Source organism: Bos taurus, chromosome 22, assembly GCF_002263795.3.
Source record: "Bos taurus isolate L1 Dominette 01449 registration number 42190680 breed Hereford chromosome 22, ARS-UCD2.0, whole genome shotgun sequence".
NCBI lineage: Eukaryota > Metazoa > Chordata > Mammalia > Artiodactyla > Bovidae > Bos > Bos taurus.
Window position 1 is genome coordinate 60469543 of NC_037349.1, and position 21822 is coordinate 60491364.

General features: G+C 61.0%; 1 protein-coding gene across 4 annotated transcripts in view; it reads left to right on the forward strand.

The window, feature by feature from the left end:
• Positions 1–21541, forward strand: part of UROC1 (urocanate hydratase 1) — a 28351-nt gene extending 6810 nt beyond the window's left edge. For 2 of the 4 annotated variants that reach the window (XM_002697160.7, XM_005223186.5), the window contains exons 7-20: positions 997–1063; positions 1141–1284; positions 1968–2056; positions 3379–3441; positions 3699–3878; positions 4835–4932; positions 5106–5178; positions 6294–6415; positions 9432–9502; positions 10621–10719; positions 11935–12034; positions 14674–14755; positions 19703–19802; positions 20515–21541. In XM_002697160.7, coding sequence (XP_002697206.2) covers positions 997–1063; positions 1141–1284; positions 1968–2056; positions 3379–3441; positions 3699–3878; positions 4835–4932; positions 5106–5178; positions 6294–6415; positions 9432–9502; positions 10621–10719; positions 11935–12034; positions 14674–14755; positions 19703–19802; positions 20515–20652 — 1426 coding nt within the window. In that variant the 3' untranslated portion in view covers positions 20653–21541. Of the gene's footprint in view, positions 1–996; positions 1064–1140; positions 1285–1967; positions 2057–3378; positions 3442–3698; positions 3879–4834; positions 4933–5105; positions 5179–6293; positions 6416–9431; positions 9503–10620; positions 10720–11934; positions 12035–14673; positions 14756–19702; positions 20070–20514 lie in introns of all 4 variants that reach the window. The other 2 variants (XM_024983127.2, XM_015459711.3) reach the window with 2 other exon arrangements.
• Positions 21542–21822: the final 281 nt, after the last annotated feature.

Sequence of the window (21822 nt, forward strand, 5' to 3'; positions counted from 1 at the left end):
ACTGCCTGAGTAGATGGGACCCTGGGGGAGCACGCTCCATGGCGGGCTTTACCCGCCTCCCTGGTGGGTGTGTATTGTGTCTACACAATCGTTCTATTCACACAAGCTTGCATGACAAGGATAACCCATGCCCCATTTATCAGAAGAGGAAGTGGAGGTTCCCAGAGGCCCTGTGCTTGGCCCAAGTTCTGGGATTGGCTTGGAGTTTGGGTGTGTGAGATCCAGGATCCGCCCTCAATCCAGAGGAGAGAAGGGACCAGAGAGGCTGCTGGGGGCTGGCGGACTGGGTCCCCGAAGTCTTCGGGGAGCGCAGTCTCATCTCCTGTCACGGGGCCGAAGACGCAGATGCTGAACGGCCACCGCGCGGTGCACGTGGGCGCCTCCTCCCATGATCTAGCCTAGAGCGCTCAGCAGGCCGGGGCCTCACTCCCGGGAGCCTTGTTCTGTGGCCTGCGGAGCCGCCCGCTGACCGGCAGAGACAGCGGCTCCTGCAGCCTGCAGTGGGGCTCACCGCGGGTGCTGATGTGTGGAGAGGTCCTCGCCGGCCTGGTCGTTAGAACGGGGCCCTTTGTATAAATGACAGCAACCTCTCGAGTGCTGTGCCCCGACTCTGCCAGAAACTAGGGGACTGACCTTTCCTACAGGCTTCTGTTTTGACTAATTAATGAGCTCATCTCTGGCTGCGCGGGTGTTGCTGCGTGCGGGCTTCCTCCAGTTGCCACGAGCAGGGATTGCTCGTTGGGGTGGCTCCGGGGCACGCGGGCCTGGGTGGTGGCTTCAGGAGTTGTGGCCTGTGGGCTCACCTGCCCTGAGGCACGTGGGATCCTTCCAGACCTGGGATCAGACCCACGCCCCTGGACCGGCAGGGAAGTGCCTCCTTTTGTTGTTTAAGGAGAACGCCAATGCATGTGGGGCAACAGAGCTCCTTAGACCCCGGGGAGCGGGGTGGGGAGACGCCACTCCAGCACCCGCTCACGCCCCTGCGTCCGCGGGCAGGTACGGCCAGATGACGGCAGGCAGTTACTGCTACATCGGCCCCCAGGGCATCGTCCATGGCACGGTGGTGAGTGGCGGGCCGCGGGGCCGTGGGACTGGGGGGCTGAGCGAGCGTGGGTGGTGACTCCTCCTCCTCCCCCTCAGCTCACTGTGCTGAATGCGGGGCGGCGCTACCTAGGGCTCCAGGACCTGGCGGGCAAGGTCTTTGTCACCTCCGGGCTGGGTGGCATGAGTGGGGCTCAGGCCAAAGCCGCCGTCATCGTGGGGTGCATCGGTGTGATCGCAGAGGTGAGCCCGCGGGAGCAGCCCCCCACCCCCTCGAGAGCCCCCCTGACGCCCTCACCCTCCCTGCTCTTGCCTGTGCCCTCCCAAATCCTCCCATCCCAGCGTGGGTCCCCACGGCAGCAGACACCCCTGCCTTCCAAGTGCCCATCACTGCCAGGCCCGGAGCCACGCTCCCAGGACCCACGCTCCCAGGACCCAGCCTCCCTTGCCTTGGGGCCCTGGGGTCCAGCCAGGAGACGGTAAACCTGTGAATAAGAGCAGAGACCGCCCCCCCGCCCCCATCTGGACGGAGCTGTCAGGTCAGGGGGAAGAGTGGACGAGGGCCAACATCTGTAGTCTCTTGAGCTTCCCTCCTGGGTACAAAGTGGCTTCCCCAGCTCCAGCCACCTCATCTATATTCAAGGCAGACAGAAGGGGAAATGCCAGCAATGGCTGACTCTAGCAGAAAAATAATGCCATAGAAACTCCTTTTCCCACGTTGGTCAGATGGCTCACATGGATGTTGTCATCTACAAGGGTGGAGAAAAGGCGTGAGAGGGCAGTTGGGATTAGCTGGAGCAGAGCGTCTCCCTGAGTGCAGTCAGGGTTTGTTGATGTGGAGGCAGGAGGCAACTTGCAGCAGCTCGTAGGGTCCGCCCTGCCCTGTCGGGAAGGGGGTGATCTTCACCCCTGCCCCGTGGTCCCAGGTGGATGGCGCGGCCCTCATGAAACGCCACAGGCAAGGCTGGCTGATGGAAGTGACTGACAGCTTGGACCGCTGCATCGAAAGACTCAGGTGTGACACCTGGGGGAGTGTGGGCTGGGAACTCTTGATCTCTGCTTCTCACTGGTGGCTCCTGGGAGTGTGGGGTGCCTGGGTGCGTCCGCGCTGCCCACACATGCGGTCTCACAGACGTCCGTCATCCTGCGGGCGGCCCCTCAGCTCAGCCACGGTTTGGCAAAGACCGTGTCTTGCGTTTCTCCCTCCTGTGCCTCGGCGCCCAGCCCAGAGCCTGGCACACAGGAGGTGCTGATCGGGGCTGCTGAACGTCCACAGGATCCGTCTGGACCTGCGGCTCCTCCCCAGGGCGTCCAAGGCTAGTGCGGGGTCCCAGGACCCTTCCCAGCTGCATGCCATCTGCTGAGATTCCTTGATGGGGACAGGCAGGGCCACCAGGAGGCTGCTCCTCAGATGCTGTCTGTGAAGCATTCTCTCAACTGACTGCTCTGCAGAGCTGGGCGCCTCCTGTGTGGGGAGTTCGCCTCGGCACAGAGGGCTTCACCTGCTGTGATTAGACCTGCCCAGGGGCGCAAGGGAACTTAGGTGACACTGTCTAGAGACACACAGAGTTTAGAAATACTCCCATTACTGAGACTGGAGACTCTTTTGACACAGATCTTTGAAAACTTGCTGAAAACCCTGCATTAATTACTGGAGAAATTCTAAACTCCTCGTGTGGCAGAGAGGGTCTTAACCTGATCTGGCTCTGACCCTATGGGTGCATCTGGAACACAGGTGCACACGCACACACTTGCACACGCACACGCACGCACTTGGATGCTCATGGGCACGCACACACACACACGTCCAGCCACTGTGACGTTTCTGTCATCTCTGAATTTTTGTCACTCACACAAAGGTTGGGCACTTCGCTCCCACAGTCACACACAGAAACACACACGCAAGTCCAAATCAGAGTAACAAATGCTTCCACAGCTGCTTTCATGCGTTCAGGTCTCCTGTCCCCCAGACATGCTGTAGTTTTTCCAAATCAGGGTCAGAATCATCTTTCAAACCGTCTGCAACTTGAGGGTCGCCTTGAGCGGCTTCTTCCAAGATCCCTCTGAGAGCCCTAGGAGCAAGGACTCTAATGCTCCGGAAGGAATTCTGGGCCTCGCGGGGGCAGGGCTGCACCTCTGTCAACAAGTCCTCGGGGAGGGCCCCCGGTCCCCTGTGCCCCTCGGCCGGGGGCCTCGTAGGTCCCCAGGCCTGCACTCACGCGGTGCTGTGGGTGCCTCCCGGGCCTCTGCATCCTCACCAGCTGGGCGCCGGGGTGCGGGGTGTTGGGGTGTTGCCCTGGGCAGGTGTGACTGGGCCGCCTGTCCTGCCCCTTGCAGGGAAGCAAGGAAGAGGAAGGAGGTGCTCAGTCTTGGTTACCATGGCAACGTGGTGGACCTCTGGTGAGTGGGGAGCTGGCCGCCTTGAGGACCCCCAGTGAGCCCTCGGCCGCGGCCCCAACACTGGTCTGGGGCTCCTGGCTGTCGCGGCCCTGATCCTTGGACAGCTCGCGGCAGACCCCCCCACCCCCGCCAGGGGGTGCAGGATGAGCCCCATGCCTGGCTACGGGGCCTGTGGGCTGGGAGCACGTGCGCCCTCCTGGCTGGGCCCTGAGCTCGGCTGCTGGCAGTACCCGGCCTGACCGGCCGTCTCCCCGCAGGGAGCGCCTGGTTCACGAACTGGACACGACGGGGGAACTCCTGGTGGACCTGGGGTCCGACCAGACGTCCTGCCACAACCCGTTCAACGGTGGCTACTACCCCGTGCAGCTGGGCTTCGCAGAGGCCCAGAGCCTCATGGCCTCTGACCCCACTGCCTTCAAAAGCCTGGTCCAGGAGAGGTGGTGCCGGACGGGGCTGCCCGCGCAAGGGATGGGGGCGCACACGGCCTGCTGGGGCTGTGGACGGCGTGGCTCCGGCCTCCGCCTGGTTCTCCCACAGCCAGCTGTGTGGCCTGTGCCAGACCCTTAACCTCTCTGCTCCTCTGTCCCGCCTCTGTCAGACAGGGTCACGAGTGTGCTGTTCCGTGGGGATGTTGGGGGCGGGCTGGGGTTACATTTGCAAAATACTGGGGGCAGCTTCCAGCACCTATGGGTACTAAGTAGATGCTGGTAGAGGGCAGCCCAAGGTGCTTCCAGAAGAGGTCATTGCTTGTTCAGCACGGAGCCTGGGCCCCGCGCCTGGCTGGCTGGGACCTGTAGGCACTAGCTGAGTGACTGCCTGCAGTGTCTCCCCTGAAGGGGGAGAGGCTCTGAGGAACCCCAGGGGTGGGGGGCTTCCCAGTGGGAGGCGCTGGAGGTGGAGCAGGCAGGGGCGGGGTCAGTAGAGGAGGAGTCGGGTGGGGTCAGGAGGAGTGGAGTCAGAAGGGGAGGAGTCCGATGGGGTGCAGTCAGGAGAGGTGGAGTCAGAAGGGGAGGGGGTCCGATGGGGTGGAGTCAGGAGGGGAGGAGCCCGAATGGGGTGGAGTCAGGAGGGGAGGAGTCTGAAAGGGTGGAGTCAGGAGGGGAGGAGCCCGAATGGGGTGGAGTCAGGAGGGGAGGAGTCAGAAGGGGAGAAGTCTGAAAGGGTGGAGTCAGGAGGGGAGGAGTCAGAAGGGGGTGGAGTCAGGAGGGAGGAGTCCAAAGGGGGAGCAATCAGATGGGGAGGAGTCAGAAGGGGAGGAGTCAGAGGAGGAGTCTGATGGGGTGGAGTCCGGAGGGGAGGAGTCCCATGGGGAGGAGTCCGCAGCAAGCTAAGTCCAAAGGGTTCCCGGCAGAGGTGCTCGCGCTGGCGCTGACTGCTGACGGCTTCTTTGCAGCCTGCGGAGGCACGTGTCAGCCATCAACAGGCTGGCCCGGGAGCACTTCTTCTTTTGGGACTATGGCAACGCCTTCCTCCTGGAGGCCCAGAGAGCCGGTGAGAGAGGCAGGAGGGGCTCAGGCACACTCGCCTCACTGCAGTCCTGGCCGGCCCGTCGGTGTGGCCAGCAGGATGGGCCCTGGCATGCCTTCTGGGGGTGGCCCTGCCAGGCCTCCGCCTCGCCAGGCCTCGGTCTCTCCCGGTGATTCTGGCCCCGTCTGTGCGCACAGGGGCCGACGTGGGGAAGCCGGGCGCCAACAGGACAGAGTTCCGCTACCCCTCCTACGTCCAGCACATCATGGGGTGAGTGGGGACGCTCCCGGCGTCTGTCCTTAGACGCGCAGGCCAGCAGATCTGCTCACACTGCCCAGGCCGCCTGCTGAGACCTGTGCTTGATCCCAGGTGGCCACAGCCTGGGTCATGGGGTTTCCACCCCAACAGGCAGGGGGAGAGGAGCTGAAAACGTGAGAGTCTGTGCAGGGCCTCAGGGAGAGGACGGGGGTGGAGGCCATGCCTGAGGTCGCCTCCGGAGAACACTCCAACCTACGGGTGCTCAGGGCTGACCTACCCCCCAGGTCCTGCACGCTGTGGCCGAGGAGCTGTGCATCCCCCAGGCACGCGCCCCAGCCCTGAGCGGGTGGCCAAGGGCCCAATCCCTGCAGCCCTTGTGCCTTCCTGGCCACCGGGGGTCTGAACTCGCGGGGACAGGGCAGCTGCTGCAGGGAGAGGACAGGGTGGAGTCCGGGCTGGGGCAGCCGGGCGGGGTGGGAAGCCCCCGGGTCTGCAGCAGAGGGGACCCCGGCGGGGGCTGGGGTGGGTGAGAGAAGCCAACACCCTTCTCAGCACCCCCCCCCCCCCGTGGGAGGGGACAGGGCCAGAGTGGGGCCATGACCACAGGCCTGGGGGGCGGGGATTGCCCAGGGGGCAACAGGAAGGGAGCCCAGCAGAGGCTGGGTGGGCACGGAGCCTAGGGAGGGCCTGCGCCCCTCTGTCTGGAGCCCCCTCGAAGGTCGGCTCACAGCAAACGGGGCCGAGTTTCTGTTTATTGTGCATTCTCACGAGCACTGCCTGGTTTTTGGGTTGTCTCTAACCTCAATTTAGGAAGTTCTGCTTGTCTGTGTCCCGGCTCCCTGCTCCTGCAGCCAGAGAAGCTGCAGCTCTGGGAGGGACGCTGTGGTGATGGAGGGGGCAGGCAGGGTGGGGACCGCTGCACGTGCTGGTTGAGAGGCTTCCGGCAACCTTGCCGGTCGCCGATGCTCCGACTCACGACACAGGGCCTGCGCATGCGCATATACCCACTTCGTGCACAGCCTTCACCCCGTCAGTTCTGGAGCATCTGCGGCCTCCCTGACCTTGGACCATGCTGACCCCAGCCCCAGCCCGGCCAGCCCCAGGTGACGAGCCATCTGCCTTTGCAGGGACATCTTCTCCCAGGGCTTTGGGCCTTTCCGCTGGGTGTGCACCTCGGGAGACCCCCAGGACCTGGCGGTCACAGATCGGCTGGCCACGTCTGCGTTGGAGGAGATTGTTGCTGCCGGAGGTGAGGCTGCCGGTTGGAGATGCTGACGTGTGGGTGGCGCCCCTGGCTGGCAGTGCTGGGAGCCTGGACGCAGGGTCCCCCGCCTGGCACCGTGAGCCCAGGGCATATTCTCAGGGGTTGCCTGTCAACGGTGCTCGGGCTCCTGTAGCCGGCCCTGTGCTGCCCCCTCCACGTGTCCAGGCCACTCTGCTGTTTCCATGTCAGAGCTGCCCCAGGCCGTCTGTGGACACAACGTGGCTTTGCCCCGCCCTGGGTGGCCCTGGCCCAGCCGCAGACCCTCTTTGTGTAGTGGACGGGGCAAGAGGACACACTTCTTTATGGCACCTCCCCGGCCCCCTGCCTGTCACAGCTCCTGCCCTGTTGCTCTGCGGCTTCTCCCTGGGCCCAGGCAGCCTTCTCTGGGAGTGGTGGGTCAGCCTTTGCAGCTTGTTGTAAATCCTCCGGGCCCAGTTTCACCCTGCCTCCCACATCTGGGTTGAGTGGGCTGAGTGGCAGGGGCTTAGGGTCAGGGGACCCAGGAGAGCCTGATGGGCGGAGCCACCTTGTGGGCGGGGTCACCTTGTGGGCGGAGTCACCCCTACTGGCTCCGGAGGAAGCTGAGGCAGTTCAGTTCAGTTCAGTTGCTCAGTCGCATCCAACTCTTTGTGACCCCATGGACTGCGGCACGGACAGTCCTCCCTGTCCATCACCAACTCCCGGAGCTTGCTCCAACTCATGTCCATCGAGTCAGTGATGCCATCCTACCATCTCATCCTCTGTCGTCCCCTTCTCCTCCCGCCTTCAGTCTTTCCCAGCATCAGGGTTTTTTCCAGTGAGTCAGTTCTTCGCATCAGGTAGCCAAAGCTTTGGAGTTTCAGCTTCAGCATCAGTCCTTCCAATGAATATTCAGACTGATTTCCTTTAGGATGGACTGTTTGGATCTCCTTGCAGTCCAAGGGACTCTCAAGAGTCTCCTCCAACACCACAGTTCAAAAGCATCAATTCTTTGGCGCTCAGCTTTCTTTATAGTCCAACTCTCACATCCATACATGAGTACTGGAAAAATCATAGCTTTGACTAGACAGACCTTTGTTGGCAAAGTAATGTCTCTGCTTTTTAATATGCTGTCTAGGTTGGTCATAGCTTTTCTTCCAAGGAACAAGCGTCTTTTAATTTCTTGGCTGCAGTCACCATGTGCAGTGATTTTGGAGCCCCCCCAGGTAAAGTCTCTCACTGTTTCCATTGTTTCTCCATCTATTTGCCATGAAGTGATAAAACTGGATGTCGTGATCTTAGTTTTCTGAATGTTAAGTTTCAAGCCAACTTTTTCACTCTTCTCTTTCACTTTCATCAAGAGGCTCTTTAGTTCTTCTTTGCTTTCTGCCATAAGGGTGGTGTCATCTGCTTATCTGAGGTTACTGATTTTTCTCCTGGCAATCTTGATTCCAGCTTGTGCTTCATCCAGCCCAGCGTTTCTCATGATGTCCTCTGCATATAAGTTAAATAAAGCAGGGTGACAACATACAGCCTTGATGCACTCCTTGCCCAATTTGGAACCAGTCTGTTTTCCATGTTCGGTTCTAACTGTTGCTTCTTGACCTGCATACAGATTTCTCAGGAGGCAGGTAAGGTGGTCTGGTATTCCCATCGCTTGAAGAATGTTCCACAGTTTGTTATGATCCACACAGTCTAAAGCTTTGACATAGTCAATGAAGCAGAAGTACATGTTTTTCTTTCTGGAACTCTCTTGCTTTTTTGATGATCCAACAGATGTTGGCAATTTGATCTCTGGTTCCTCTGGCTTTTCTAAGTCCACCTTGAACATCTGGAAGTTCATGGTTCACATACTGTTGAAGCCTGGCTTGGAGAATTTTGATCATTACTTTGCTAGCATGTGAGATGAGTGCAATTGTGTGATAGTTTGAACATTCTTTGGCATTGCCTTTCTTTGGGATTGGAATGAGAACTGACCTTTTCCAGTCCTGTGGCCACTGCTGAGTTTTCCAAATCTGCTGGCATATTGAGTGCAGCACTTTCACAGCATCATCTTTTAGGATTTGAAATAGCTCAACTGGAATTCCATCACCTCCAAAAGCTTTGTTCACAGTGATGCTTCCTAAGGCCTACTTGACTTCGCCTTCCAGGATGTCTGGCTCTAGGTGAGTGATCACACCATCGTGATCTGGGCGGAGCCTCCTCCAGCTTCCGGATGTTGGTGCAGCTGCAGACCCTCAACCTGCCGGGCAACTGCTGGTGTTCCCATCATAACCACCCTCCAGGGGTGATTTCAAGCAAGCGAGGCTCCACGTGGAGCGGGATCAGGGTGTCCACCAGCCAGAAAACCTCGGGGCACAGCTCCTAGTAAGGGGCGGGGACATCACTAAGTGATGTGGGAACATTACTTTCATTTTTAATACAATGTTTTCAGTGTATTTGACTGAAACTTTATAGACATCTGTAAACCACAGGCTCACAGAATTCCTGCAGATTTAGCAGTCTGTTCCCACGAGCACCTTGGCGGACCCCCCTCTCCAGCCCTCCACTCTTAACTGCCAGCCTGTCCTACCTCGAGAGGCCTAGCATCTGTCAGCCTCGGAGCCTCTGTACTCGCTGCCCCCTCTGCAAAATGCTGTTACCTCAATTCCATGCAGCTGGCTCCTCTTCAGCATTTAGGACTTGCCTTGAGTGTCATCTCCCCACAGAGGCCTCTGGTCCCCCTGACCCCCTACCCCAGTCTCAACTGCACTTGTTTCCTTCTCAGCCCGCAGTAGTCTTGGCTCTGGTGCCTGGCACGCAGCAGATGCTCCTTAGATATTTGCTGCGGGTCGGGCCCTGACTCACCCGATTGCTGGCACTGCCATTGCCGGAAGTCGGATGGGCTGGTGGGGAGCTGGGGATGGGGGCACCCCGACTCTGCTCGGGGTCCAGTGGTGGGTGCAGATGGGTGCCTCAGCCCAGCGGCCTTGCAGCGGGAGTGTGCACCCCCACTGTGGGGCAGGGGCTCTGGTACCTGTGACACCCCCTCCCCTGCCTGCAGTGACCCCGGCTGTGAAGCTCCAGTACGTGGACAACATCCGCTGGATCCAGGAGGCTGCCAAGCACCAGCTGGTGAGGGCTCCAGCTGGGGGGCGGGAGTGGCGGTGTGGACCTTGCCCCAGGTGAAATGCTGCTCACCACCTGAACAGCTTGGGGAGTCCCTACTGGCCATCTCGCCCAGGGGCCACTGTACAGAGAAGCCCGGGGCCTTTCAGAAGGTGGCCTGGACTCTGGGGCAGCAACCTGGGTCAGGTAGGTCCTTCCTCCCATCATTGCCCGGCAGGGCCCTGGAGCCAGGCCTCCTGATTTCTCAGTTGTGTGACCTGGGGTGAGTGGCTTGGCCTCTCTGGGCCTCCCCTCCCGTCTGCACAGTGGAGATACTGGAGGTAGTATGGCCCCTGGCTGTGGTGCGAGGCTTGGAGCACGACCTCTGCGGGGCCAGGGCAGGGCTGATGGGTGTTTCTGTGCCTGTGAGCGTGACCACACATCAGATGACCCGGGGAGTTGGGGGTGGGGGTGGGGGCGGTGTAGCAGAAGGGTGTCTCTGAGGAGCTGACTTGCAAGTTCAGGCCTAAGTGGGGCTGAGTCGGGGAGGGGGGGGGGGGCGGGGTGGTGACATTTGGGAAGCAAAGGGACCAGCCAGTGCACAGGCCTAGGGAGGCAGCCGGCCGGATGCGCCCAGACCAAACAAGGGACGGGCATTTGGTTCTGATGGCTGGACGCTGCCACGTCTGCACCAGTGGGCCCTTGGCCTGCGGTTCAGCCGCGCCTGCCCCAAGTGGTGGCCCCCGCCCTGGGCTTCCCAGTCCAACCCCGTCCACCCAGACTGCCGCCGCCGCCTGTACCAGTGGTTGCACGTGTGTTTCTCCACAGAACCCCTCATGCCAACCACCCAGTGCCTGAGATGTCCACGGCGATCGCCGCTGGACTTGAAGACCTGGGCCTGGGGAGGGTGGGGCAGGAGGTGGAGATGGGGGCGGGGCCTGACGGAGACAGTAAGTCACCTCCCAGGAGACGCCGGTCAGCCTGGGGCCCCTGGGCTAGCCCTGCGGTGACCGGTCAGGAGGGACATCCGCACTAGACACCCCCAGACTGCACTAGGCACAGGGCCGGGCGTGGGGGCTGGACTCAGCGACTGCCGGCCAGCGTCTGGGGGGCGTGTCTCCTGAGCACCACCCTTCTCACCACAGGTGGTGGGCTCCCAGGCCAGGATCCTGTACTCGGACCAGAAAGGCCGTGTGGCCATCGCCGTGGCCTTCAACCAAGCCATCGCCCGTGGGGAGCTCAAGGTGGGCGCCCCGCCAGGCCAGCCCTCAGGCCCGGGCTCTGCTGTGGGCCCTGCCGTGAGACTGGGCAGTCAGGGGCCATCTCTGAGCCTTGTAACCTCAAAGCGTGGCTTCCCCTCCAGTGTTTCTGGCTGTCTTTGTTGAACTGTCCCTTTCGCATCACTGCAACCCCAACCGCGTCTCCGTCTCCCTAGCTGTCAGTCCCGCCTACCTCGCTCAGCGCATGCGCACATGGCGCTACAGCTGTGGGCTGTTTAGCTGTGTGGCGCTACAGCTACAGCGCTTCATCCCCCCTCCCTCTCCGCCTCCTCCTTCCTCGCCCCTCCTTCCGGCCAGCCCCGCCCACCTCGCTCGGGCACATGCGCACATGCCGCCTCTTCGCCCCCTCCCATCCTCCGCCACCCCCTTCCTCCCGCCTCCTTCCAGTCAGCTCCGCCCACCTCGCTCGGCGCATGCGCGCAGAGCGGCTCTTCATCCCACCTCGCTCTCCGCCCCTCCTTCCTCCCGCCTCCTTCCAGTCAGCCCTGGGCACCTCGCTCAGCGCATGCGCACACGGCGCCTCTTCATCCCCACCCCTCCCTCTACGCCCCTCCTTCCTGAGAGCCGCCCCCCACCCACCCAGGTGCAAGCCTTGCTGCAACGCGGGGCTCTGCGGGGAGCACAGGGCAGACAGGGTCCCGCCCGGTGCAGGTGGAGGACACTGGATGCGCGGGCAAGGCCATCAGTCCACGGTCTCTGAGCGCGCGGCGCTCCGCGGATAAAGTGAGCGAGGAGCGCGCGTAGGGTCAGAACTGGGCTCCGTGCTGCAGGCGGAGCCGTGAGTGTCCCCCGTGCCAGCGCACTGGGCTGGGGATCCCGTGCAGAGCGGGGTCAGGCCCGGCTTGTTGAAGCGCAGGGAAGCTCCTGCGACCTCCGGTGAGAGCCGAAACCCCTGCCTGTTCTGCAGCCCTGAGATGGGGGCTCCATAAAGTGGGCGTGGTGAATGGACACGGTAGCGGCGACTCAGAGCCAGCACCTGGGGGCGTACGGGCTCCGGGTGGACAGAAGGGGCATCTCTGGGCGGTCGTGGGGGGCGTTGGAAACCCCCTGCGCCCTCCTGCAGAGGGTCTGCTTCCCAGGGAAGTCCAAAGGGCGTCTGGCGTGGCCTGACCCTTGAACTCTGCCCCGGGCCAGGCAGTGGACACCGCCTCTGACCTTTCATGCCCTTCCACACCGCAGGCGCCGGTGGTCCTGAGCCGAGACCACCATGACGTAAGTGGCACCGACAGCCCCTTTCGGGAGACCTCCAACATTTACGACGGCTCTGCCTTCTGTGCAGGTGAGGAGGACAGGGCGTCTAAGCAGTGTTTCTTTCTGTTGGGTTTGAGTTTTATGTAAAAATCAAGTGGTTCATTCAGTCTGTCACGGTGCTGTGGAAAAGGTTGCTGGCTTCTGAGGGGGCAAGGCCCAGGGTGACCAGCCCATGATGGAGGTGGCTCTGGGACACGGGACACAGTTGTAAATGTGAGCAGGAGCCGGTGGACCGGGCCAGTGCATGCCCGAGACCTGGGCGCACCCCATCACGTGCCAGGTGGTCTTCAGAAGGTCCTCAGGGTCCTCCTCTGTGACTAGGAGCCAAGAGCAGGTCCTTCTTTGTTGTGAAGGATGCACTGAGTTTGTGTGTGGGAGTCACGTTGGCTCCCCCAGGCGGGGTTCTGTGAGGGGCTGTTAACCACCACACAGAGCTTCTGCCTTCTGCTCCTGGGGGCTTTCTTGTCCCCAGCAACCAAGGCTCCTTCCGTCATGGATGGGATCCCCAGGGAAGGAGTGGACACCCAGGAACACCAATCCACATCACTTTGAGAAATAGGTCCATTTCATAAAAGTTGTGAAATTGATGGGTATAGAATCATAATCCTTTATTATCTTTCTAATATCTGTGGGGTTCACACTGTCTTTCCTGATGTTAGTCTTTTCTGTCTTTCTCTTTCCTTGATCAGCCTGGCTAGGCATTTTTTAATTTTATTGATCTTCTCAAAGAAGTTTTTAGTTAGATTTTATTCTATTACTTTTTTGCTTTCAAATGGACTGATGTCTACTCTTATTTTTACTATGATCTTTTTCCTATTTACTATTTGGGTTTAATTTGCTCTTCTTTCTCCAGTTTCATGAGGTTTTCTTTTCTAATAGAAATGTTTTAATGTTATGAATTTCCCTCTAAACGCTGCCTTAGCTGCATCTCACCGATTTTTTGAAAAATATATTTTTGTTTTCATTCAGTTCAGAACACTTTTAAATTTCCTTTGATACATCCTCTTGGAACAATGGATTATTGTGAAGTATCTTTTTAAATTTTCAAGTTTGGGGAGATTTTCCAATTATCTTTCTGTTACTGATTTATGAGTTAATTCCATTATAGTCTGAGAGCTTTGTATTCATCCTGTTATTTTAAACTTGTGTTAAGGGTTGTGTTGTGGCCTCGAAGGTGATCCCTCTTGATGCCCCTGGGAAGAACGTGTATTCTGCTGTTACTCAGGGGCTTGTTTTTTTTTTTTTTCTTTTTAAAAATTTTCAGAGGTTTTTTTGATGTGGACCGTCTTTATTGAATGGGTTACAGCACTGCTTCTGTTTTATGTTCTGGTTTTTTGGCCGTGAGGCACGTGGGGTCTTAGCATCTCACCAGGAAGATGACGTTTTAGCCACTCAACCACCAGAGAAGTCCTGGGGGCTTGTTCTCTACATCTCACCTGGGTGAAGTCGGTTAGTAATGCTCTTCCTGTGGTCAGGATCCTTGCTGACCTTCTGCTGCCCTGTCCCCTAGATGAGCGAGAGCGAGAGGACGCAGTGCCCGACTGCGCTTGTCTGCTCCCTCTGCAGCCCTCGCGCACTGTGCTGCTGGCGCTTGAAAGCCGTGCTGTCAGCTGTGCCCTTGTTTATGTGTATTGTCTCTTCTTGGAAAATTGACCTCTTTATCATCATGTGCCAGCTCTCTTTATTTTATTTTTTTTATTTTAAAACATTTTTTGGCTGCAACATGCGACACATGGGATCCTAGTCCCCCGACCAGGGATCAAACCCTGGGCCCCCTGCGTTGGGAGCGCAGAGTCTTAACTGCAGGACCACCAGAGATGTCCCTCTTTACCCTTGATGATACTGCCGGCTCTCACGTTCTCTGACGTTAATGTAGTTTACATTGGTATTCTTCTGCCAGTGTAACAGCTGACCACAAACCTTAGAGGCTGGAAGCAGCAGGAGCGTGTTCCCTGAAGTTCTGAAGTCCCAACGTCTGAAATCAGTTTCTTGAGGCCTGGGTCGAAGTGTGGGCAGGGCCCTGATATCTCAGGAGGCAGCCAGGGGCGGGTGGGTCGCTCCTTCGCCTTTGCCAGGTTCTGGAGCTGTTCCGGTGCGTCTCACAGTCCCACGCTAGACGTAAGTCATTCCCAGGACCCCCGCCTCTTCTCTGTGGGGGCTTTGGGGAAGAGCCCACCAGGGGCCAAGGCCTTTGTCCCTGGCCCAGGGCCCTGGGTTTCAGGGCAGCTGCAGCTCTCTCAGCAGGCCCTTGGACTGGAGTGAGGCTTGGTTCCCTTCTCTCTGTGGGTGCCTGTCTCCCTGCAGAGTCCTGTCTGGTTACCTGCCCCGGGGCCTCACCCAGTGATGCCCAGGAGCAGTCTGCGGTGTGCAGCTTGTCCCGCGCCGCTGGCGTGCTTCTCTGAAGGGTGGGACTGATGCTGTTTGTCACCTGAGCGGCACTTCCTCCACCCTCAGTGCCTCTGGGTGCCGCACCTGTGCCTGTGCTGGGCAGGTGGCAGTGGGGATCGGGCACTCACTCGGTGCTCCCGCTTCACTGGGCTCTGAGAACGCAGTGTCCGCGGTTCCTACAGGCGCCCTCCAAGGTTCCTGTCTGACCACCCCCCCACCCCCCGACCCTGGCCCAGGCTGGCCGCCTTGCCCGGGGCTGACCGCGCTGTCTTTCTGCAGACATGGCTGTGCAGAACTTTGTGGGCGACGCGTTCCGTGGAGCCACCTGGATCGCTCTGCACAACGGCGGGGGTGTTGGCTGGTAAGAAGGTTCCCGAGGGCCAGTGGCGCGGGTGGGGGCTCCCTGGAAGTCTCGGGGGGCCCTCCAAGGTCCTGCGCCTGTCTCTCTGAGCTCTCTCCGCTGAGGGCTCCTTGTGTGAACTGGACGTGGGGGCCTTGGCCAGCCTGCACCCGTGCAGTCTCCTGCCTCTCGCAGGACGCCGTGAGTCATCTTGTCCTGTGTGGTTCTCTTGCTGCTGTGACAGATGTTGTCCAGGGAACCCTCAGAGTCATCCTGGCCCCATCCTTTCACTTTGCCGGGGTGGCTGGGCTGGGCGGTGGGAACCTAGATCTGGGCTCCCTGGCTCCTGGCCCCGCACTGCCCAGCCAAGCCTATCTCCAGCCCAAGCCACGGACCAGCTGGGGTTCTGGGAGGCTCCCTCCTGGGCCATAGATGAGTGCCCTCCTGAGGTCGTCCCTAATTCTGAACCAGGTTTCAGCCCATGGGCGTTTCCAGCACCCGGTGTCCTGAAGCTCAGCTCAGCTCCGGCCCCATGCTTTCAGCCTGGAGACGACACCACCTCCCACAGCTAGGGGCTCAGTGCCTCTGGGCTCCCCCTCTGCCCACCACCTCCCACAGCTAGGGGCTCAGTGCCTCTGGGCTGGCCCCCTCTGCCCACCACCTCCCACAGCTAGGGGCTCAGTGCCTCTGGGCTGGCCCCCTCTGCCCACCACCCCGTGTCTTGGCTAGGGGCTCAGTGCCTCTGGGCTGGCCCCCTCTGCCCACCACCCCGTGTCTTGGCTAGGGGCTCAGTGCCTCTGGGCTGGCCCCCTCTGCCCACCACCTCCCACAGCTAGGGGCTCAGTGCCTCTGGGCTCCCCCTCTGCCCACCACATCCCACAGCTAGGGGCTCAGTGCCTCTGGGCTGGCCCCCTCTGCCCACCACCTCCCACAGCTAGGGGCTCAGTGCCTCTGGGCTGGCCCCCTCTGCCCACCACCCCGTGTCTTGGCTAGGGGCTCAGTGCCTCTGGGCTGACCCCCTCTGCCCACCACCCTGTGTCTTGGCTAGGGGCTCAGTGCCTCTGGGCTGGCCCCCTCTGCCCACCACCCCGTGTCTTGGCTAGGGGCTCAGTGCCTCTGGGCTGGCCCCCTCTGCCCACCACCCTGTGTCTTGGCTAGGGGCTCAGTGCCTCTGGGCTGGCCCCCTCTGCCCACCACCCCGTGTCTTGGCTAGGGGCTCAGTGCCTCTGGGCTGGCCCCCTCTGCCCACCACCTCCCACAGCTAGGGGCTCAGTGCCTCTGGGCTCCCCCTCTGCCCACCACATCCCACAGCTAGGGGCTCAGTGCCTCTGGGCTGGCCCCCTCTGCCCACCACCTCCCACAGCTAGGGGCTCAGTGCCTCTGGGCTGGCCCCCTCTGCCCACCACCCCGTGTCTTGGCTAGGGGCTCAGTGCCTCTGGGCTGGCCCCCTCTGCCCACCACCCTGTGTCTTGGCTAGGGGCTCAGTGCCTCTGGGCTGGCCCCCTCTGCCCACCACCCCGTGTCTTGGCTAGGGGCTCAGTGCCTCTGGGCTGGCCCCCTCTGCCCACCACCTCCCACAGCTAGGGGCTCAGTGCCTCTGGGCTCCCCCTCTGCCCACCACATCCCACAGCTAGGGGCTCAGTGCCTCTGGGCTGGCCCCCTCTGCCCACCACCTCCCACAGCTAGGGGCTCAGTGCCTCTGGGCTGGCCCCCTCTGCCCACCACCCCGTGTCTTGGCTAGGGGCTCAGTGCCTCTGGGCTCCCCCTCTGCCCACCACCCCGTGTCTTGGCTCCAGTCGCAGGTCCGCAGCATCACCTGTGTCCCCCCCGCCCCCTAGCTGGAGATCACAGGTCCCTACGGCCCCCGGCTCGGTTGCCCTGCTTTGCTGGAGCAGGTCACGGAAGGCAGGAATTTCTGAAAAAAATTACAAAAGACGTCAAAGGGTGTGAATCAGTAGCCAGAGGAGACACACGGGGTGAGCACGCAAAGGACCACCTGATGGTGGGGGCCGGGGCAGGCGCGGCCACGCGTGCCTGTGTTCTGGTTCCCCAGCCGGCCCCTCTCAGGCCCCTCCTCTGGGGCTTCCCTGCAGGATTCCTTCCATGGGTGTGACTGACTCCATCACTGGCCACGGGTGACTGGTTCCACCTCCAGCCCTTCCCCCTCTGCGATGGTCAGGGGCTGGGCCCCAGGTTTCAAGCACAGGCCACAGGGTGGCTCCTCTGGCAGCCAGCCCTGCCCCCTTGGGTGAATTCCCAAAGTCACCTCATCAGCAGAATGAAGGACACCTTCACCCCGCTCATCGCAGGAAATTAGAAGGGTTTAAGGAGCTCTGTGCTGGGAACCGTGGACAAAGACCAAATGTTTATTTCTCGTTATAAGTAACGATGTCCCATTCGCTGCTGAGAAAAATGAACAACTGGTGTCCATCCTAAAGGAGATCAGTTCTGAATATTCATTGGAAGGACAGATGCTGAAGCTGAAACTCCAATCCTTTGGCCACCTGATGCAAAGAGCTGACTCATCTGAAAAGACCCTGTTGCTGGGAAAGATTGAAGGCGGGAGGAGAAGGGGAGGACAGAGGATGAGATGGTTGGATGGCATCACTGACTCAATGGACATGAGTTTGAGTAAACTCCGGGAGTTGGTGATGGACAGGGAGGCCTGCCGGGCTGCAGTCCATGGGCTTACAAAGGGTCAGACATGACTGAGCGACTGAAGTGAACTGAACCGGTGTTTATTGCAAGTGGACATGTGGCAAGCGTTTGGATCTCCTCCCACCTAATCTCGGAGAAGAAACACTCAGATGAGAAAACTGAGGCAGCGGGCGGCTCAGGCTGCACTGCCAGGGCGCCCTGGCTGGGGGCGGGTGTTGCCTGGGCGGCTCTCTGGACCCCTGGGCCCTCGCAGCAGCAGGGGGCGCTGTGGCCCTGCACAGCAGGACAGCTCTCCAGACCGGCCGCCTCTGAAGTGACCTCCCAGCCCGTTTTGGCCGGAGCAAGCCTGGCCGTGCCTTCCAGAGCCCAGTCCTGCACGGCTGCAGCCTCCGGAGTGTCCCCGTGGGCCAGCTTGGCCTTGGGCCCTCTGAGGCTGGAATTCCGAGCCTAGCCCAGTCAGGTGGCCCGAATGAATGGAAAATGTGACCGGAGTGCGTGACCAGAGCAAACCAGGAAGGGAGGGATTGGGCCCCGTCACCGGGCGCCGGCCTTTCGGGGCTCAACTTGCTGAATGCGTTCTGGAGACGACGGGATGCCTCTGGCAGGGGCCAGAGCCGGCAGTGGAGCTGGATCTGGATTCAGATCTGTCGCCCCCAGATTCCTGAAATCGCAGCCAGGGCGGCAGAAGGCAGGCGGGGCAGGACACGAGGGCCTCGGGGCACTGCTCGCCGTGGGGGCCCCCCCACTAGGCTGCCCCCCCAGGCTCTGACGGCGCAGCCCGTGAGGCGCTGGCACCGAGGCCATTAGTCGTGACGCCCTAGGGGGCTCCTTTGGGAAAGTGCCTCAGGTTCACTGCAGAATCCGTGCATAATTTAATCCACCAGATACTCCTGCAGACCTTCCCGGAAAGGCAGTGGGGAAACCACCACCCCCGCAGCCTTCCAGCTTCAGCTGCATCTCTTGCTTCCAAGTCATGGTTTCCCCTGACGTTTCTCGGTTCGCTCCAGGTTTCTCCACTGCATGTGGGCTCCCTGTTTCTGAGCCGATCCGTGTCAGCACTGGGTCCCCTGCAGGCCCTGCACCCTGCCCTGTCTGTTCGTCTGTTCTGACCACGTGCTGGGGTCTGGCCCATGCCATCTGCCCCGCAGTCCCAGCTGGCGGCTGCCATGTAGATGGGGACGGTGGACTGCAAAGCGGGATACTCAGCGGTCAGGCTCTGCTCCATAGAGACAGTGGACCCTGGTCCCTCCCGGGAGGGTGTGCAGGTCCCTGCGGGCGGGACCAGCCCCCAGGACCACGTCTCTAAGGAACAGATGCACTGTCCAGGTTCGATCCCTGGGTCGGGAAGATCCCCTGGAGAAGGGCATGGCTACCCACTCCAGCATTCCTGCCTGGAGAATCCCATGGACAGAGGAGCCTGGCGGGCTGCAGTCCGCGGGGTCTGGGACACGACTGAGGGACTTCGCTTTATCCGGATACTGACGCTGTTTCCCCACCAGAGCACATCTTGAAGCCAGCTGTGTGTGGGCATCCCCGAGGGGCCTGTTAAGATGTGGATCCCGATGGCAGGTCTGGAGTCAGGGTGCGGAGTCTGCGTCCCTGCCCAGCTGTGGGTGATGGTGCCATGGGGCCCCTGGGGGGTGGCAGCCTGGGTTCTGAGGTGACCTGCCCGCTCAAGTCTCACTGTTTCTTGGGGACAAACGGCTGCGACAGCTTCATGCTGCTCAGGCTGCTAATGATGAAGACCTGTCATGGGAGCCGCGGCTCCTGCAGGGCCCACGCCGTGCACGGGGTCTCCCAGGACACTTAACATCACTTCCCGTCATCAGCTCGATGGTCCCACCTCAGAGGCAGCTGCACCCAGAGCTTGACTCTGCAGACACTGACTGCTCGGCCACAGTTCCCGAGCGAGGACTCCCGTTTGCATAACCTCCCCAGCCCCGGCCGCTACCACGTGTCAGACCTGGGGCCGTGGGGTTAGTGGCTGAGAAGTTCCCACCCTGTTGTTTGGCCCTGAGATGCTTGCTGTCTCCAGGGACTCGTGGCTGAGTTCTGCCCGCTTTTCTGCTCATCTCACGGTGTCGAATGTCTCCTTAGTACAGCCAGCACCAACCTTACGTGTGACCTTCTCCCCGGGACCATTATCTGGCCAGCATCTGCTCCACAACATGAGAGGGCTCCCCCTCTCTGGTCATCCTCCTGGCCCCAGGGCTCCTCTGACTGGGTTTGCAGAGGCCGCCTGGAGCTGAGCACCTTTGCCCCAACTGTCCATGCCTGGGAGTGACCCTGAAACCCTTTGGCTTCTTGCAGGGGTGAGGTGATCAACGGGGGCTTTGGCCTCGTGCTGGATGGGACTGAGGATGCCGAGCAGAAGGCCAGGCGGGTGCTCAGCTGGGACGTTGCCAACGGAGTGAGTGACCGCCAGCACCCCCCAAGGCTCTCCCCTGTGCAGACTGCAGACCCTCCTCCTTCCGGAAAGGTCTGCAGCCCTCCTGCCGCTGCGGTGTCTCCCCCAGCCACTGCCAGGGTGGCCCTCCACGGCAGACAGCCGGCGCTTCACCCGGGCTGTGTCCTGTCCAGCCTGTGTCCGTGGGGCCTGGGCAGTGTGCCCTTCCCGACACTGCGTCTTTGTGCATCCGAGAGCACAGCTGCGCACGCTCGTGTGTGTCCTGACGCTGTATGTGGTGCGGGGCCCCATCCCAGAGGGACCACATATCAGGGCCCGAAAGGGGAAGCATGACAGATGGGGGTCGCGGTGATGGGGGTGGGTTTACGGGATGTGAGTGAAATGGGGAGGGGGCTGCGGAGCCCAACTGCAAGGGTCCAAGGGTTAGACCAGGAGGCCTAGGAGAGCCGCCGGGCGACTCCCGGGAGCCCCCAGGACGGGGGCTGGGCTTCCTCCTGGAGGCCGGGAGGCTGGAGGGAACGGGTGGGGCGGGTGGGGTGCCAGGGCCATGTCGGGGGGCCCCTGACAACACAGGCCAGATGGGAGGAAGGGAGCGGCTGGGGAGGACCTGAAGCGGAGCCGAGGTGGTGTGCTGGGGGGCCAGGCGGGGTGGGGGAGGCGGACACGCGGGCTGGGCGGGGCCTGGCACCGAGGACACGCCCCTCCCACCCCCCAGGTAGCCCGCCGCTGCTGGTCCGGGAGCCCCATGGCCTACGAGGTCATCTGCCAGACGATGCGGGAGGACAGTGGCATGGTGGTGACGCTGCCGCATGCCGTGACGGACGAGCGTCTGCTCCAGGCCCTGCGGCTGTGAGAGGACCGGGCGTCCCGCGGTGCCCTGGCCCCCGGGTCCCGCCCTCACCTCACATTCCCCGCCCCCTCCACTGCTCGCCGTGCTCCCCTGGGTCCGGAGCTTTGCACATGGGCGTGTGTGGACGCGTGCACACACACACAAGCATGCACACACAAAGCAGGCACGCACACGCACACAAGCTCGCCCTCTCTGTCTCCCCACCCCGGAGGCAGTCACTGCATCCCCATTTTACAGACCAGGCAGCGAGGGGGGCCCTCTGCTCTCACCACGTGGCTCCCCTGGGGACCTGGAGGGCAGTGAGGGTCTTGTTCAGTGCGGGGTGCTCAGGCCTGCCGTGGAGGGGACTCCAGGGGCTGGTGCCCAGAAGCTTGGCTGAGTGGGGCGCTAGCCAGCCCCCGGAGCCACCTGCATTCCTCCTCCCCCAGGCGCAGGGTTCATTTGGCCAGGTTCTCATCCAACGTCTGTGGTCCCCCAACCTCTGACTAACTGTCCACGCCAGGGACCCACAACTTGGGCTCACAGGCCAGCCTGGCTCTGACCATGTTCCTTATTCTTTGTCCTCCCAGCCCTGCTGGGCCCATGACAGGCTTAAACTGAGAGAGACTTTGGGGATGGGTCTCCAAGGAGCCCCCAAAAACCTGACACCCCCCCCCCGGTGTCTAGTCTCAACCACACAGTATGGCCTGTCTCCTCCCCACTGGCCATTCTGCCTTTGCCTGAGCTAACAAAACCTCAGTGTTGCCTGGGTAGCAATATACACAGAAGGAGTAGTTGATTTTCCAGCCTGCCTAGTAATCAAGAATAACCATTGACCTGGTTCCAGCCCAGCAGACTGTGGAAGTCTGCTGGATGGGTCTGCTGGGAAAGCTGTAATAAAAATGGACTGATATGGCTGTGTCACAGTTTTGCTTTTGCCCCTTCTTTCTGCCAGAATCTCAGGTGTGATGCCTGGAAGCACAGCAGCGCTGCTGTAACCATGAGGGGATCACTGAATGTGTGGAGGCTTGTGGAAAGGCAGAGGTGCCCGGGCTCCTCGCAGCCTGGGTGCTGCTGAGCTAGTCCTGGGCGCCTCTCCTCTCCTTGGTCCTCACCTGCTCAAGCCACCCTCGCAGGCTTCTGTTGCACACAGCGAGCGTGGGGTCCAGATGTGGAGGAGGCTCCACTCTCTCA